The 17889-nt window shown below is 42.9% G+C and overlaps 1 protein-coding gene across 1 annotated transcript; it reads right to left on the bottom strand.

Annotated features, from left to right (window-relative positions):
- Positions 1-10604: 10604 nt before the first annotated feature.
- On the bottom strand, positions 10605-11681 carry MOS (MOS proto-oncogene, serine/threonine kinase; the record flags this gene model as incomplete). The annotated part of the gene is made up of 1 exon (XM_084230563.1): positions 10605-11681. The coding sequence occupies exon 1, from the start codon at positions 11637-11639 to the stop codon at positions 10605-10607; it is 1035 nt and encodes a 344-aa protein (XP_084086689.1). The 5' UTR covers positions 11640-11681.
- Positions 11682-17889: the final 6208 nt, after the last annotated feature.

Genomic DNA, 17889 nt, shown 5'->3' with positions numbered 1-17889 from the left:
CGGCGAGACAGGAGAGGTCTGCCATGCCATGTGGGACTCTCACCGGCTGTGGGCCGGGATCCAACCCGCGCTGCAGAGGCTGCAGACAGCTTCACGGCACTGTGCTCAACCGCCTGCGCCACCAGGAGAGGACCCCTATCACTTTTTTTTATTCTTTCAAAGAATCAACTCTTGATTTTATCAATCTTTTGTATTTTTTTCAGTTGCCATCTTATTTCCACTGTAATTTCTACTATTCCTTTCCTTCTACTACATTTTGTTTTTGTTTGTTTCCTCCAGATATAAAATTATAATGTTTCAGATTTTTCTAATTTATTGATGTAGGCCTGTGCTGTTACATGCTTCCCTCTTAATATCAATTTTAGTGTATTTCATAGGATCTGGCACCTAGTGTCTTCAATTGCATTCATCTCCAGATAGTTTTTTTATTCTTTGATTTCTTCTTTTACCCAAGAGTTAACTCAAAAGGATTTTGCTTAGTCTTCACATATTGGAATATTTTTTCTGGGTATATTTTTGTGGTGGTTTCTAACTTTATGCCATTTTGAACATGAAAGATGCTTGGTGTAATTTCAGTTTTCATGTATTTTTTGAGGCTTGTTTTGTGTGTCAGCATAACACGTATCCTTGAGAATGTTGGGCATGCACTTGAGAAGTATGTATACTCATTTCTTTCAGGATGGGAGAATCTGAAAGTATCTGTTAAGTATATTTGATTCAGGGGCCTCCCTCGTGGTGCAAGAGGTTAAGACACAGCACTATGAAGCTATTTGCAACCACACAGCACAAGTTTGATCCCTGACCAGGGAGCTACCCACATGGCACAGCAGACCTCTCCTGTCTTGCCTGCTGCTCCCCTCAGCAGGGTATTTCAATCAATCCACCTGTTCTGTTCCACACTCTGTCTTCTGGTGAAAACTCTCATCCTCCCACCCCCCACACCTCTGGCTTGTACCCCAGTTTTTGTATGAATAAATGTTTATAAAAAAAGTATATTTGATTTAGTCCTCCATTTAAGGTCACTAGTTCATTCCTGTATTTCTCTCTTTTCTCCCATTTGCATCATTTACACATTCGTGTCTTCAATTTTCAAAATACTCTCTTGTTCCCGTTTGAAGCTATTTAATGTTTTCCATGTTTGTTTTAATTTCATTCAGCATCTCTTTTGTGTTGTTTTCATGTCTTCTATCTCTTTACTGAAGAACTCCTGCTGTTCCTGTATCTGACTTTTGAGATCCTCAATCTACCCTACTGTGTTTAATTATTCTTCTAGGACTTCATTGAATTTTTTTTATGCTTGTTATTCTAAAATCTCTGTTAGATCTTTGAAGTCTGTATCCTTTATATAGGTCTCTAGACTTCTGTTCTTCTCTTACAGTTTTCCCATGTTGTGTTCAGATGTTCCTTGCTTCCTAGCCATGTGCATTACCTTGTTTCCTTTTATCTAGTTGGGGTGTTATATCTTTAGTTGGAGTTCTTAAACTCTGTCTCAGTCTTGGTGGGGAGGGAGGGCTATTCCAGGTGGACAGATTTAAGCTGCATCTCCTTCCCTTTCTCCAGAGCAAGTTCTGTTTACTATTTCACAGAGCCCAAACTGCAGAGACCCCTCCTCTGGCTGTTCTTCTCTGAGGTGGACAGCAGCTCTCTCCAATCTTCCAGCAGGCATGTAGGAGGAGGGTCTGCCATCTGCGCTGTTGGTAAACAGATACTACAAGTCTCAGTTAAGAGTCCCAGTAGCAATGTGCATGTAGGTCTGCGATGGCCCCCTCACTAAAGAAATTCACTGAGCCCAGTTCATGCACCTCACTGTCTGTGTTCAGAGCCCAGCTTGTTCGACTAACTGCAATGGTCGCTGCTCTAGCAGCGACTCCCTTGCCTGTTCCATCATCCAGTGAAGCACCGACCTCAGTGTAAAATAACCATGTGTCCCTCCTGTGTCACCAGTGATGAACTGGGGAAATTTCCTATGAACAAAACTTAGCTTTTCTTAGTTGTGCTTAGGGGAGAGTTTCCTCAGACCCTCCCCCTGGCACTACATTGTGGGTGGAGTCCCCTATTTGATTGGTTTTAGACAAAAAAGCCAATTAGACATGCTTCAATTTGCCCTTTTACTGCTTTTTATTTCTTGTCTAAAAACTGTTATGATGTTATTTGCTTCATCGTTAGTCCTAACTTTTGTTTCTTCATTCTGAGTGGTTTTCTTTTTTCTTTTTTTTTTTTTTTTTAAGATTTATTTATTTGTTTATACAAGCACTGGGTACAGTCAGAAGCGCGGGAGGGTGAGAGAATTCACCAGAGCCAGAGCAGGGAGCAGAACAGGCAGATGGTCAAAGTACACTGCTGAGGGGAGCAGCGGGTGGCAGGAGAGGTCTGCGCGCCATGTGGGACCCTCACCCAGCGGTCGGGGATCGAACCAGCACTGCAGAGGCTGCAGGGGCAGCTTCGCCGCCCATCACTCAACCACTGTGCACCGGGGAGGCCCCTGAGTGGTATTCTTTAACATTATTAACTATCATTCTTTGGCTTTGACACCATTTTATCCTATGACTCCTATTATTGGTTTGCATTGCTTGATATATCTTTGTTCTTGCTTTTTCAAAAAGTATGTTTTATACATTGAACTTTAACGTGGTGAGTTAAGCCATTTACATTTATTTGTGTGACAAATATGTTTTTTTTTTTTAAAGCTTTATTTATTTATTTATACAAGCACTGGGTATAGTCAGAAGCACGGGAGGGTGAGAGGATTCACCAGAGCCAGAGCAGAGAACAGAACAGGCAGACTGACAAGCACACTGCTGAAGGGAGCAGCGGGTGAGTCAGGAGAGGTCTCCTGTGTCATGTGGGTCACCTCCCTGGCTGGGGATAGAACTTGTGCTGCAGTGGTTGCAGATAGCTTGATAGGTTGCATCTTAACTCCTTCTGCCACCAGGGAGGCCCTATGTATAATTTTCATAACCCCAGGCAATATCTATGGGCCTACTTCTATGACCATGTTGACAGCTTATATGCTTTCCTCTCTCTTGCCTCCTCTCTCCTTCCCTAATTTCTGCCACCAGTATTTTTTTTTTTTGCTATTTATCTTTGTACTGTTAAATATGCTTTTATCTCTAATTTGTTAACCTTAAAAAACAGTCTTTTGACACAGAACCTACAGATAAAGCAATCCTTGGATTCATCTTTCCCATCAGGGTAATTTTTTAAGATCCAGAGAATTCCTTCTCTCCAAACTAAAAGAACACATTTGTTTCCTTCAGATATAGCATTCTGTTTCTCCAGGCTGTCATACCTTTTTCTCTCTCCAAGTGAAGTGGATTCAGGAGGCTTCTTTGCTTGTCCTGTATCCCCGATTCCACTCTCGGAGGGATTCTTATCTTTAGGCCAGTTTTTGGCCACTCTGAGATCCACCATGGTTAGGCCTTCAGTACTTTTGATTCCTTCCTTTCGTATCATCTCCTGTAAGTTCAGCTCGGTTTATTTCAGCCCTGTTTGCAGGGTTTCTTCAACTTTTGTACTTCACAATGGGTATCTGTTTTTCAGATATCCATTTTTTGTCATGTCTTTCTGGGATCTGCCACTGATGGGACCCTCAGTCCTCTCCTGAGTGCCCCCTACCGGCCTACAGAGACAAAAAGTTGTGTCTAGTCATTCACCACTGCATAATATGGAGTTTGTAACTTTTTGTCTTCTAGTGTCACTGATCATGGAGTTTATAAGTTTCCCCCACCTCTGTTATCTTTGTCACTCTCTATGCTTCCAGGAGAAAGGAAACTTCTTAAATCTAAGTTATGACCTTGTTCATCCTGAAAGTAAATTCTAGACTTTAATGCCTTTAATGGGTGATTCTCATGTAGCTCAGACAGTCTGTTAATGAGGTTTTTGGCATAGTTAGAACCCATTTTAATGCATTTGGTGGGACAAACTGATCTATTTAAATTTTTTCGATTCACTGTATCTTAAACTTGCCAACATGGACTCCTGTTGCTACAATAAACAGAGGAGGGAATTATTTATTGGTATGTGGCTCCTTTGTTCTCCAAGTTGGACAAGAGCTAGCAACACTGTGCCAACATCTTACATAGTCATGGAAGTCTTGCTTCCTGCAAGAATAGTTCTATACCACGATCTCGTTTTCTCAACACCTACCCTCAATCACTCTTAACAGAAAAAACTGAAGTTCACAGATGTGAACTTCCACAGTCTCTCCTTTTCCTAACTGAAAACTTATCTATATTGGCAGGGGTCACATCCTCTTTCCACACATCCCAGCAAGAGATGTCCTTTCTCTCTAGGTCCATCTCCTAGCCTACCTGTAACAGGGTGGTCCCCAGGAAAGGGGGAGGTTCCCTGCCCCACCCAAGGGAGGGTGGAGCTGAGCAGGAAGAGGAGAAGCTGAAGAAGAGACTGAGGAAGGAAGCAGGATGGAGCCAGGAGACCTGGAGGAGGCGCATGGAGCCTAGAGACACGTGAAGAAACTGCGCTTGTCTTTTGGTCGTGGACTGGGTGACACAGATGTGGGTGAGACCCGTGGGGAGGTGACCATGGCAGCTTTTATCTTGATGTTGATTTTGCTCTTTTCCTTCTGGGCTTGTCTGATTGTTTCTGACCCTTTTCTGTGGGTCCCCACTGGAAGGTGCTTTAGACTCATGGCAGGCTTTGGGGCCTTGCTCTGGGCCAATCCCATTTGGATGGACTTTTACCCACGAGGGGACGGGTAACTTTGGGTTGTTGATTTAGAAACTAGACTCTTTGCCTTTCCTGTATTGTTTCCTAGTTGTATTAAAGTTCCTTCCCATTAAAGTCTCCTATGTTTTGTATTGATGCGGCGGATGGCAGAACCCATTTAGAATAGGCAGGTTTGCGGGGTTTGGGCTGCCCCTCTCCCTGTCCTATAACATACCTACCACTTTTCATCTCTTCTACAAGTTTTTAAATTTTATTATCCTGTCTCTTCTTGCTTCTTTCACGGATAAACTTAAGTTCTTTATTCTTAATCTAAACCAAAATAAAAAATCCAAAAACATTTCCATGTTTCTTAACCTCTTGTAAGGTTTCTGCTTCCCCCTCTTTCTTTTATATTCCAAGCACAGCTTCTATCAAGCCACTGATCTGTCTGACTCACTGGAATAGTGTTGCCCTCCACCATAGCTGAAGCTGTTTTGCTGAATGGTACTCAGTGTTGTTTAATAATGAGACACACTCTCCTTGCCTTTATTTATTATGTACATATATATTTTTTTCATCATTGTCCAGTTTTTTTTTTAAAGATTTATTTATTTATGCATACAAGAACTGCGGAATAGGCCAGAGCTGTGGGGGGTGAGAGGATTCACCAGAGACAGAGTAGGGAACAGAACAGGCAGGCAGACTGAAATACACTGCTGAGGGGCACAGAGTGTCAGTCAGGAGAGGTCTGCCTTGCCATGTAGGTTGCTCTCTGGCTGGCCAGGGATCGAACTCGTGCTGCAGAGGCTGCAGATTGCTTCACAGTGTGGTGCTTAACCCCTTGCACCACTAGTGAGTCCCTCATTGTCCAGTTTTGACCAGTGTTTGCTTTCCCCCCTCCTTAGGTGTAGTCCCCATAGTTTCCTTCACTAAGGCACCAGTGCACCATCAACTCAGTCCTCTGTGCTCCTCCCTACCTCCCTCTGCAGGATGTCTCTGGTTGATAATTGTCTGTTTTTGTTTTGTTGTGTTTTGTATTATTTTTTTCCCCTGATGTGTTACTTGGTTCCCCTATATTCCTCCTGTAAGTGAAACTATCCACTATTTTTCTTTTTCCTTTTGACTTATTTCACTGAGCATAATTCCTTCTAGCTCCATCCAATGGTTGCTAATTTCAAGGTGAGAAGTGCAAACTGGTCTCCTCACCTTGAAATTAGCAATCATTGTATGTATCAGCAAGCATGGCCTAGAGCTCTAGAGTGACAGTCTGGTTCTGCTTCTCTGTTCTACCTCACCCAAAGGTTACATTTTATTACTCCTCAAGGTTATCATTTCCCCCTCAAGTCACATCATCTTTCTTGGTTTTGTTATCTATTTTTGAGTAAAGTAACAGGTAAAGAGCCAGTTTAGAGGTCTTTTAGCAAAAATCTTCTATTCATGCGTGTACAAGTTAGTGGCAGGAAGGGCATAGAGCAGGTTATCTATGATCTGAGCAGATCCGGTGGGTAAAGGAGGAGTCCTGGAACCCTTGGTGGCTTTCTCAAGCTTTTATTGAGCTGTACACGTAGCATGGCAACCAGGTACATGGCAGGCAGGGGGCGGGGGGGGGGGGGCGGGGGCGCCAGGTGGCCTCCAACTCCCAGCAAGTCTTTACTCTTTGGCCTTTCTAGCCATCTTTCTCCTCTTCTCTCTCCTGCTTCTGCTTCTCCTGGTGACCAACTCAATACTACTCTGTAGGGGCAGGAATGGCCACGGAGCAGGTTTTCTGATCCAGCAGACCTGGTAAAGGAGGAGTCCTGGAGCCCTCAGTGGCTTTTGCAGGCTTTCATTGGGATTTACCAGGTACATGGCAGGCAGGGGCTCTGGGGGGCCTGAGGAGGCCTGCCAGCCTCACAGGCCCCAGCAAATCTTCACTCTGTCTGGGCTCTATGGTGATCTCTGCTGCTCTCGTGGTTCTGTTATAGAGCAACCCCGATATTAAATGGGTTCCTGGCTGTGAGTCCTCACCCGCGCGCTTTAAAGGGACTTATGAATACTCTACTACAGACACACACAAAAGAGTTAATAAAAGGTTTATTTACAAGAGAAAAAGAAATAAGGAAAATGTACAACTCAGGGAGAAAATAGGGAAATAAAGTCTTTAATGCGTCCTACCCGATCCAACGACCTGGAAACCCAAAGTCACTCTCAGAGCTGGCCAGACGCTGTGAGCTGGCAGAGAGCCAAAAATGGGGATCCCCCCAAAGCCCACGTGTCTGCCTTTTATATCCACCTGGCTGCTTAACCCCACCCTCAGGTCCCAGCCACCTTCCCTTTGGTGGTGATGGGATTTGGAGTTCCCAGTGTCTTTGACTTTGACCTAGGGTGGGGGTGGAGTCCACAAAGCCTATATGGAATTAGCTTTGGGACATCCTTTTCCCCCTAACAGTTCTTCATGCATCTCTGCTTCTGCTGGTGTCCTGTGATGCTGCCGTTACAAGCCCAGTCTTAACCCAGGTGAATCCCATCTATATATGCCCACACCCTACTCCAGGTGCCCGCCATCAGGCATGCATTCCAGACCACAGGGATCCAAGGGCAGAAAAGCCTGATACTTTCTACCTTACCCTACATCCTCCCATGGCCCATAGAAGTAAACAAGATAGTCTGCAACAATGTAACAACTGAGGATACCACATCAGGCAGGGCAATCCTGATGGGGTGGGGGTGCAGAAAAGTCTGAAAAACCATTTACCCTACAATCCCCCCCTCAGGGTTTTCTGCCATACAATCTACATATTTACAATTTTCCCTTAACAAACACAAACAATGCATCCATGGCCCACAAAATAAAATACAACTGAATAATGAAACAATATAACAGAACATAAATAATTCCAGGCAGGGCACCAACCTAGTGGCAAAAGACAATTATTGGCACCAGCAGATGATCCACCACTTCTGCTGCCCAAGGCACTGCTCATGCTAAGAGGGAACCATCCCGCTGTGGTCTAGGCCACAAGCCACACACAGCATCCACCCCCAGGATGCACTCACTCTTGGATTTGAGATTCTGTACTTTGGGGGTAATCGCCCAATCCTCAGGGTTTTCTGTCTGTGGTGGCTCCAACACTCAGCTTTCATAGCCACCAGTGCCACATGCAGACCCCTGCACTCAGGCCAACACATTGCACATGCACATGGGTCAGGGATCCGTGGATACAAGCTCCACATGCGGCCTCTCTTGGGACCCCTGTTTGGCTGTGGGCTCCACCACAAGTCTCGTTACCCACCCGTCCCCTAAGGATGGGTTCCTCGGGTTCCTCAGCTTCTCACCCTCACTCAACCGTGAGCAGGGCATCACCCACAGGTGATTTTAAGAGACTCGCTGGCCTTCCTTAGCATACTTAGGCTGCTTAACAGCCCCTCAGGGCTTCCCAATCTCAGAACCAGCTTTTGCCTTTCTAAGTCGGCTTTTTTCCTCTGCCTAGCTGCTGGGCAGTACACAGGCTGCTTTTGGCCATCAAGGCCCAGTGGCCACCCCCAGATTCCCATCTCCTGGGGTGTACAAACAATACCATCCTCCCCCAGGGTCCCCAAAACATTACCCTGAAAAAGTTCATCCACCTTTGGCGGGATTGTCAGTCCAAGTCCATCAGTCTTTTCCTGCATCAGCACTGGCGAGCTCCGAATCATGGTCCTCTCTTCCCCGACGATTCTGCTGCCTCAGGAGTCCTCAGCTGGTCCTCTCAGGCCGTCTCTTCCTCCACATGAGGTCTTGTCCCGCAGCTCCTGGACCTTGTCCACATCCTGTGCTCCTGCAGGGTTATTAGCGCTTTCTACAGTTTCTGGACCTTGGTCATGTCCTGTGCTGCCATGGCACGTCCAGCTTTGTCACAGGGAAACACAGTCCGCTTCTCCTCAGTCCCACCTAACATCTTTGGAGGGTTCCATACCTGTCTGCATCGGATCATCCTGCCAACTTATGCCAATTGTAGGGGCAGGAAAGGCACAGAGCAGGTTATCTATGATCCGAATAGACCCGGCGGAAAAAGGAGGAGTCCTGGAACCCTTGGTAGCTTTCTCAGGCTTTTATTGAGCTTTACATGTAGCATGGTGCAGGGTAAGGAAAAATGTCAGGTTTTTCTGCCCTCCCGCCATCAGGATAGATGATGGATCCTTGCGGTCCTGAATGCATGCCTGATGGCGGGCACTTGGAATAGGGTATGGGCACAGGTAGATGGGATTCACCTGGGCTAAGACTGTGCTTTTTTAAGGGCAGTGTTACAGGGACGACAGCAGAAGCCAAGAAGCAGTAGAAGCCGAGCAGAAGCTGAAAGAGAAGCCAAGAAGCCGAGAACAAACAGAAGCAGAAGCAGAGAACGCCAGAGAGCCCAGATAGAGTGAAGACTTGCTGGGGGCTGGGAGGCCTGCCAGCCTCCCGGCCCCCCAGCACCCCTGCCTGCCATATGCTTGGTGAACCCCAATAAAAGACCCCAATAAAAAACCACTCTGCATGGGATCCTAGAAAACCTGCTCAGTGGCCATTCCTGCTCCCTACACATGGCAACCAGGTACACGGCAGGCAGGGTGCAGGAGTCCAGGAGGCTGTGAGGCCTCCAAGCCCCCAGCAAGTCTTCACTCTTTGGCTTCTCTGGCCTTCTTTCTTCCCTTCTCTCTCCTGCTTCTCCTGGTGACTAACTCAATACTCCTCCCATGGCCCACCCACATAAGTAAATAAGATAGTTTACAACAATGTAACAACTGAGGGTGCCCCATCAGGCAGGGCAATCCTGATGGTGGGAGGGCAGAAAAGCCTGAAAAACCATTTCCCCTACAAAGTTCAAAATCATTTATTATTCCTTTAGAAATAAATTTGCCTTAATTTGTGAAATTTATGTGTGAAGTCCATTGCAAACAAAAAGTTTGGGGAGGAAGAGTAGGAGAAAGGGTCATCATTTTCAAAGAAGCTTTTGTTTACTGGGGATGGGAGCAGGTAAACTTAATAATTTAAGTTTAGGTGGTTGGTGTGCCTCATGTTATTTGAATTTATAGAAAATTTGGGCATTTTATAATTCAGTTCTATTTTAGACAGATTGGTTTTTAGACAGATTGGTTTTATCACTACAGCTCTCCCTTTTTACCCCCACCCCCACCCAAAAGTAGAAGTTTCCTGTTTGGGAATGCTATTATCATTAATTTATATCGGAAAACTTTCATTCCCTGACCCAAACCATAACCTAACAAATCATATAAAAAGGGCTGTTTTACTTCTGGATAGTGAGAGAAACCTGTAATAAACATGAGTAAATGCAATATTATGTAGCTGTTAAAGCAAGTACATTAGCTGTGAAAGCAAAGCATGTAACTTCACAGTGGAATAAGGTTACTTACCAACAGTGCTAGGACAGTTTCTATAATGGTCGCTCTGCTCTTTGCCTGAAGAAAAAGCAGTTTAGGGACCTCCCCAGTGGCAAAAGGGGTTAAATTTCAGCACCATGAAGTTATCCTCAGTCACTGCAGCACAAGTTGGATTCCAGGCCAGGCAGATGACCCATATGGCGCAGCAGACCTCTCCTGTCTCTCCAGCTGCTCCCCTTAGCAGTGTATTTCAGTAGACCCACCTGTTCCTGTTCCACTCCCCACTCTGTCTCTGGTGAATCCTCTCACACCTGCCCCCCCCCCACCTCCGGTCTGCACCCCAGCTCTTGTATGCATAAATAAATCTTGTATGGGGAATATAACCATAATGAAAATGCATACATTGTGCAAAGATGAAAAATGATGTAAGAATTATATAAAATATTTTAAAAAACAAATAAATAAATCTAAAAAAATGAAAAGCAGTAGAATCAGGGATATTCAATAAGTTTATTTTCTAAAACTTTGTCCTACACATTTTTTGACATTTCTTTATAAAGGAATAGAAGGGAAAAACTTATCTTGATTCAGGTTCAGAGTCAATAAAAGTCAGCTTTTAATGAGTTGAGGTCAATCAACAGAAGTTCTGCAGTCGGCCGTTGCAAAGCACTGGCCCTCCAGCAGCTGCCAATGATCTTCTCAAGTCTTTTTCCAGGCACTGAGTTGGTGAAGACAGCCCCGGAAAGAGAGGGACGAAGATTACAGGCCACCACTGCATAGAGGACATACTCACGCTCCCCTGAGTAAGGCACCTCTTTGGTGGTCATTTGCCACAGAGTGATAGCAAAAGAATAAATGTCAGCTTTGGGCGTGATGGTCTCTCCTTTTAGGAGCTCTGGGGCTCGGTGGGTATATGTGCCGCCTAGGTGGTAAGGAGTCTTCAAACATAGCACATCTTCCAGTTTTTCTGAACAACCAAAGTCACCAATTTTGCAGACATCCTGTTCACTGATCAAAATGTTAGCCGGCTTCAGATCCAAATGCACGATGTTTTGTGAGTGAAGGAAAAGCAGACCATTCACTACATCCAGGGAATACTTCAGACATGTCTTCAAATTTAATTGGTCTTTGGCACAGCCATGGGGCTCCCCCACCTCCTCGGACCAGTCAGTTGCACCGTATATGACCTGGTGTAAAGTGACATTGCCACCAAACTCCATAATTATAGTGCCCAGACTGTTAAAGCCGGCAGGCGTGCGAGTGCTGGCTGCCACCACCCTCACGATGTTGTCATGGCAGAGCCTGGCTACGTTGAGCTCAGCCCAGAAACTCCTTTGGGATGCCAGTCGGTTCTTGGTGCACTTGCTCACTTGCTTTATGGCCACCGGAACCCCGTGGTAAGTTGCCTTGTACACTGAACCAAACCCCCCAGCGCCCAGCCTGTGTAGGACGCACACCTGTTCCCAATCAATGGAGCACCAGGCCAGCCGGCGGGGTAGCCGTGGGGCCCTGGATGGAGTGGCCCCCAGGCACAGCTTCCCTGGGAGCTCAGAAGGGCTGCTGCAGGGTCGTGAGTCCACCGAGGGAGAAAACTCACCAGGGAGGTAAGAGCGCAGCTGAAGAGGGGAAGGCATCCTTCCTCTAAAGTGAACCCAAAGTGGCCCAGGTAAGTGAAAAGAATATGCAATCCCCCCATGAGTTTGGAAGCATGGCTGACTAGTCCTTTGCTCACCCCAACGTTTTTCTCCTCTTCCTCATTTCCCCCAAATGAGCCACATCTGTTACTTAGCAGCGTTTTTATCAGATGGGGAAATCTAAATGAAGTACAACAATCCCTTTCAGATGAAAGCATTTCCATTCAACACTTAAAGTGAATTCTTATGAAAACAAGCTCTAAGGAAGAGTTCACCAGATAAGCAGTCCTGATTTGACCACAAACTCACCCCTCTTTTACATTATTTCTTTAATTATAAAAAAAAAGGTTTGTTTTTTTTCCAAGTCTCATCCACTCAACATTATCAGTCCTTAGACTATAAGGGACCACAACAGTACAATGAAATTATTTCACACTTCTCAGGCCATAATGATTGTCAGTGTTGTTCTCCAGCTGCATTAAATCACTTCCAGCAGTTATTGGCAGAAAGAGCTGAAATGTGAACAGCTGACATTTGTTTAACTGATTATGGGGATAATTAGGTGCAATATTCATATAAGGATAAAAAATTGTAACCTTAAAGTAATTGATCCAAATAGAATCAATGATACAGGTCAAAATACATACCTCCTAAAATTCATTAGGGGAAAGGAAAATTCTCTGACACTGTATTCCGTTTGTATAGCAAATTAGCAAGACTTTTTAGCAACATATCAACTTCCTAACAACCCTTCCGTTCCATGGCAGTTCAGCCCACCCAGTAAGCTTACTTGGGAGAGAGATCCTAGGCTTTGTGGCAAATGAGTTACAGAAGTTTTGAAGCAGAATTAGGGGAGGAAAAAGAGAACAAAAATGATTTAGATCCATGATCTGAACTTCAAATAATAACCTAGAGAAAACTGTAGAAGAGGAAAAAATTGAAGAAAAAAGGGCACACACCTGCTAAGTGCTATACGTAATGTGGGAAACCAGAGACTAAAATTCAGGATCTTGCCATCCAATGACAATTTCTTCCTTTCTAATTTTTGTTATAAAAAATTTTCATACCATATCTTTGAAAAAAAGACTAACACTATTACCCTGGTCATTAGTATCTACATTTCAAAAATCAAATAGTGAAGTTCCATTCTGATTTAGTGAACTTAGAGCTCATAGGTATTGATAGGTGTATACTTCTAAAGTTTATTAATTCTGAGAAGATACATTAATAAACACAAGCTATTGAAATAAGCAATTTGCAGTGTGGAGCCCTTGACAGGATTGATTTCTCTACTATTCTACCTGCCAGCTTTAGTATGTGATATTGCATATAATATTTGAACTGTTTCAACTTCAATCTTTCCATGTAAGAAATTAGGATATTATTGTTTTGGAGTAAATAAATCCTGTCTAGGTTAACAACAAAAATATGAAAAATATAAACTTGTGATATTTTAATAGAAATGCAATTGTAGGCAGTGGTACTGAATTCCAAATAGAAGAGGTGACAGTAAATAGAGTAAAATAAGAAAGTAATAGAATTATATTTTCTAAAACTATATTGAAAAATTTATTCAGAAAACATCACATAGTTGCATTCCTGGCTCTGAAATTATTTTATGGTATGTGGAGTGCTGTGAATGTTAGCCAAATAAGAGTCACTGAGAACCTTACTTACCATGTTGGTATTACATATAATACAAAATGATGTGATATGTTGTCATACAACCTTTAAAGATAATAGCATAAGCAATTTAGTTTTCAAAATCTGATTTTATTATTTTCATAATATTTTACGATATTAATGAAAATATGGTACATTGTACATTCACAAACCCCAAGCTCTGTTATCGGCCAATCTGGCAAGAATATTCAATTGAATATCCATTTTTAAACAGCCACTGGATGGACTGCCTTTCTTGCTGTCCCTGAGTTTCCTCATCTGCAAAATGAGGAAAATATGCCTACCTCACGATTCTCATGAGGATTAGCACTTTCAAATGCAACACTTAGATCAGGAATTGATAAGTAACTCCTGAAATCCATGAACAGCAATGCATGTGCTCCTGTGCGATAATAAACATTTGTTAACGGCATTGGTTTTGTGTCCAACCAGGGTCGAAGTAACTAATTTTATTATAAGATAAACCAATTTAAACTTGGAGTATTTTTTCCCCTGCACTTAAATTTTATTTAAGGGTAAGGACATAAAAGCATATTGGCTTGTACCTTATGGAGGGTTTCTGATCAAATGTCATCAAATGTGTTGATAACCGGGTAGTAGGCACTATCTACCTTATAATTGTAAATCAAACCAAGCAGAGGAAGTAAAAAGATCGCGAGCAGGTGCAGACAACAATCTGCAGTACCCAAAGTTTCTCTGATTCTTAGAGCAAAGACTGTATTTTCTGCTCTTCCACTGGCGCATTACTGTTAAGACATACTTCAGTGTCAGGAAAATAACAGCCTAGTTCTCACAAATGTGTCCTACCCCTGTGACAACTGTTACCATAATCAGTAGCTTTTGGACTGGCTTTCTAACATGGAGGGACCTGCGAGAGGGCATCTCCTTACTGAAAGTCGAAGGCTTTCTGGTGACAGACTGGGCGTGAGCGGGGCTGCAGGGACCGCGCGGATCCCGGGCAGCGCCTGCGTCCCGCGACGCCCTCCCCCCGCCGAGGCCGGGAGGGGCTTCCTCTGCCCAGGAGCGCGCGCGGCCGACCTCCCGGCCGCCCCGCGCGGCCCCCGCGGCCTCGCCGCCCGTGAAGTCTGCGTGTCTCCTCCGAACCCCGCGGTGTCGGCCGCAGCGGACTCGGTGCTTTCTGAGGTGCCGGGAAGCACGTGAACGAGAGCGTACCCCCAAGGAGGACTTGCTGCCCTTCGTGAAACGTGCGCCCGCTGTGTTTCTTCGCCCTTTCTGCGCACATAGCATTTCATTTCAATTTAGAATCATCTTTTGGAAGACATTTGAAAAAGTAACAAAAGTTCCCTGCAAGCCCAGATCTCCTCCCCCAGCCCCCACAAAAGCGGCCACTTCTGACCCGCTGCGTCCCTGCTCTCGCCCCCAGTGACCAGGGCGTCCCTAGGGGGGAGGTTTCAAATGAGCTCAGTGTTTTAGTATGTTCAGATGTGGAAGGAAATCGCCTGCTGGGTTCGTCGACGTGTTGTGTTGCTACACATTTAGGTCGAAAGTTTCACATTTACTTTTTTTAGAACTTAAGATATGAATGAGTACACGTGCTTTACTAAAATACAGGCTGTAAAGTCAAACTTGAAAAAAAACTTTTTTTTTTCCCTCAGTGCCTTACTGCTATTATTCTGAAACTCGAATTTAATGCTTAGCAATATATCAGAGACTTGTTTCTATGTTAGTACAATATACATAAAGCTACTCCTGTTTTTCTTTCATAACATGGCTAGGTAAATGCAAGTTTTGTGGGGCTTAAAGTTTATAACAAGTTGGGGGGACCTTCTTTAAGGAAGATTTAAACGGTAAGTATGAAAGTAATTTTTTTCGATGAGAAATCACAAGAAATTACAAATTTTAAGAAGTGTCAACACACCCATCACAACATCCGGAGATATAACTATTAATGAATAATATCTGACAGCCATCTATGTTACTTTCCCCTACATTTTAAGACAATACATATTTTTATTACTGTTTATTATTTTTAATTTGTTATTGAAGTGTCCTGGTAGATAACATGTTTCAGGTGTTCCTCACTGATAATCAACAGTTGTATACACTACATTCGGTTCACCTCTGAAAGGCCAAATCTATCCTTCACCATTGTTCCCCTTTTCTCTAATTTACAGACCCCTTCTTCTCACTTCCCTTCTAGTAACTAACAGATCATATAGTCCGAGGGCTCATTTTTGTTTAGTTTATTTTTCTATTTTCTCTATACACTACCTATGGGTGAAATCATGTGGTGTTTGTCTTTTTCTGTTTGATTTATTTCACTAAGCCAAATTTGCTCTAAGTCTATGTACCTTGATGCAAATGGCAGGATTTCATCCTTTCTTAATAGCTGAATAATATTACACAATATGTAAGTATGTGTGTGTATCATATCTTTATCCACTCATCAATCAGTGGGAAGTTAAGTGGTTTTTAGTTTTTGGCCATTGTAAATAGTGTTGCAATAAATGTGTGTGTGCATGTGCGTGAATGTGTATGTGTATATATCACTTCAAATTATTGCTTTTGTAATTTTGGGGGTAAATACCTAGAAGTGGGATAACTAGATATTGTGCAATTTCTATTTTTAATTGTTGAGGAATCGCCATGCTGTTTTCCTTAATGACTGCACCAATTTCCATTCCTACCAATAGTGAATGAAGGTTCCCTTCTTGGCATATCCTCTCCAGAACTTCTTTCTTATTTGGAAAATAGTCATTTTCATGGGTGTGGGTGATTTCTTATTGTTGTTTTGATTTACATTTCTCTGATAATAAGAGATGATGAACAACTTTTCATGTATCTGTTTCTGCATATGTTCTCTGGAGAAGTGTCAGATTCTCTGCTAATTTTTTAATTGGATTGTTTTATGTTGCTGAATTTTATGAGTTCTTTGTATGTTTGGGGCAGTAATCCCTTGTCAGGTGTTTATTGCCTCTCTTTATAGCAAACATTCTATCAATATTTGATCTTGAGTGGGATGATAATTTCAGCACAAGCAATTTTTTGTTTTTACTCTTGTGGACTTATTTTTTGGAAATTAAACTAATCCAAAATTTGAGAGGGTATGGAGAACTTGGGAGAAGTTGCTTATATTTAATTCTACTCAAGGTCAGTCAGACATCTACATATTTACCCCACAGAATGAACTGATGTATTTTGATTTGTTGATAAAGGCAGGACCAAACATTTCTACTTCTCTTAAATATTTGGTTTAAATATTTCATCTTTGTGGAAGCATGTGGTTTTACACATGATTCCTTTATGAAAACTTTTGTGATCTCCATATTTTTACTATTATCATTAAGCTTTCCATTAACACAAAGCTTAAAGAGTCATCAATTGCATTGGCATCATTAACCCTTTGGTTGATAATGAGTTATTGCATCTTGGTCATAATTAAATGTGGAGTGAATGAGTTCATTTCAGATTTATATTTCTGTTCATAAATGCAACTTTGGCCAATAGTGAATTTATCATCTAGTATATTCTTTTGTTTTAAAATTGCTTTCTAGGTGTGAAAATCTCAATCCTCTTGTTTTAGCAAAGTGAGGTCATGTCTTACGTAGGTATTAGGTTCTACATTCAATTAGCAAGGAATAAGGCAATGCACTATTGGGTTTAGTTTCTTCCAATCTTGCAACACTTGGTTGTGTCTTTCAGGGAGCTACAGATTATTAAATTGGTCCATGTTTTTGTTAGACTAGCTTTTTTTAGGCTAACAAAGCCACAAAATCTCAGGGTCAGAAGAAGGATTGCATTTTTAAAACAGTAGAATAATACAAATGAAAATAAAGAAATATGAGTCATGTGATTGTGATACAACCTCTCATAACATAAGACACGTGTAGGACCATAGCAGGAAGTTAAACATGGTGACGTGCCTGGACTCTGGAGTAGTCTGACTGGATTCTAATCCTGAAACTAATACTTACCAGCTGGGTATTTTAGGTAGGTCATTTTACCTCTTTGTTCCTTGGGCTTTTCACTTATAAAATATAAATATCAGTAGTGCCCTGCTTCTTATCTGCATAGGATTTAACACTGGACATGGGAAATACTCAACAAGTATATTTTGATTAGCATATCAACTAATCAGTAACTCTATCAGGTAAAAATTGAAAATTGCAAGAATCATTTAAATTCATAAAAATAAATATCATTAAAATGAATATCATTAAAACTTAAATAAGTTAAAATTTGTACTTTTGTTTAAATTGCATACATATGTGATAAGCCATTTTTTATTTTTATTTATTTATTTATTTATTTTTTATAGAGGCATGTTTTATTTATTTGTTCGTTTGTTTTGTTTATACATGCACTGGGTACAGTCAGAAGCGCGGGAGGGCGAGAGAACTCACCAGAGCCAGAGCAGGGAGCAGAGCAGGCAGAAGGACCGAAGTACACTGCTGAGGGGCGCCACGTGGGACCCTCCTCCCGTGGCCGGGGAGCAGCCGGGGATTGAACCGGCGCTGCAGAGGCCGCGGGCAGCCTCGCAACCCAGCGCTCAACCACTGCGCCACCGGGGAGGCCCAGATAAGCCATTTTTTAAAACCACATTTAT

This window comes from Talpa europaea (genome assembly GCF_964194135.1).
Source record: "Talpa europaea genome assembly, chromosome: 3".
Taxonomy (NCBI): Eukaryota; Metazoa; Chordata; class Mammalia; order Eulipotyphla; family Talpidae; genus Talpa; species Talpa europaea.
Note: the sequence above shows the minus strand (reverse complement) of the source record. Positions and strands in the feature narration are given on the sequence as shown.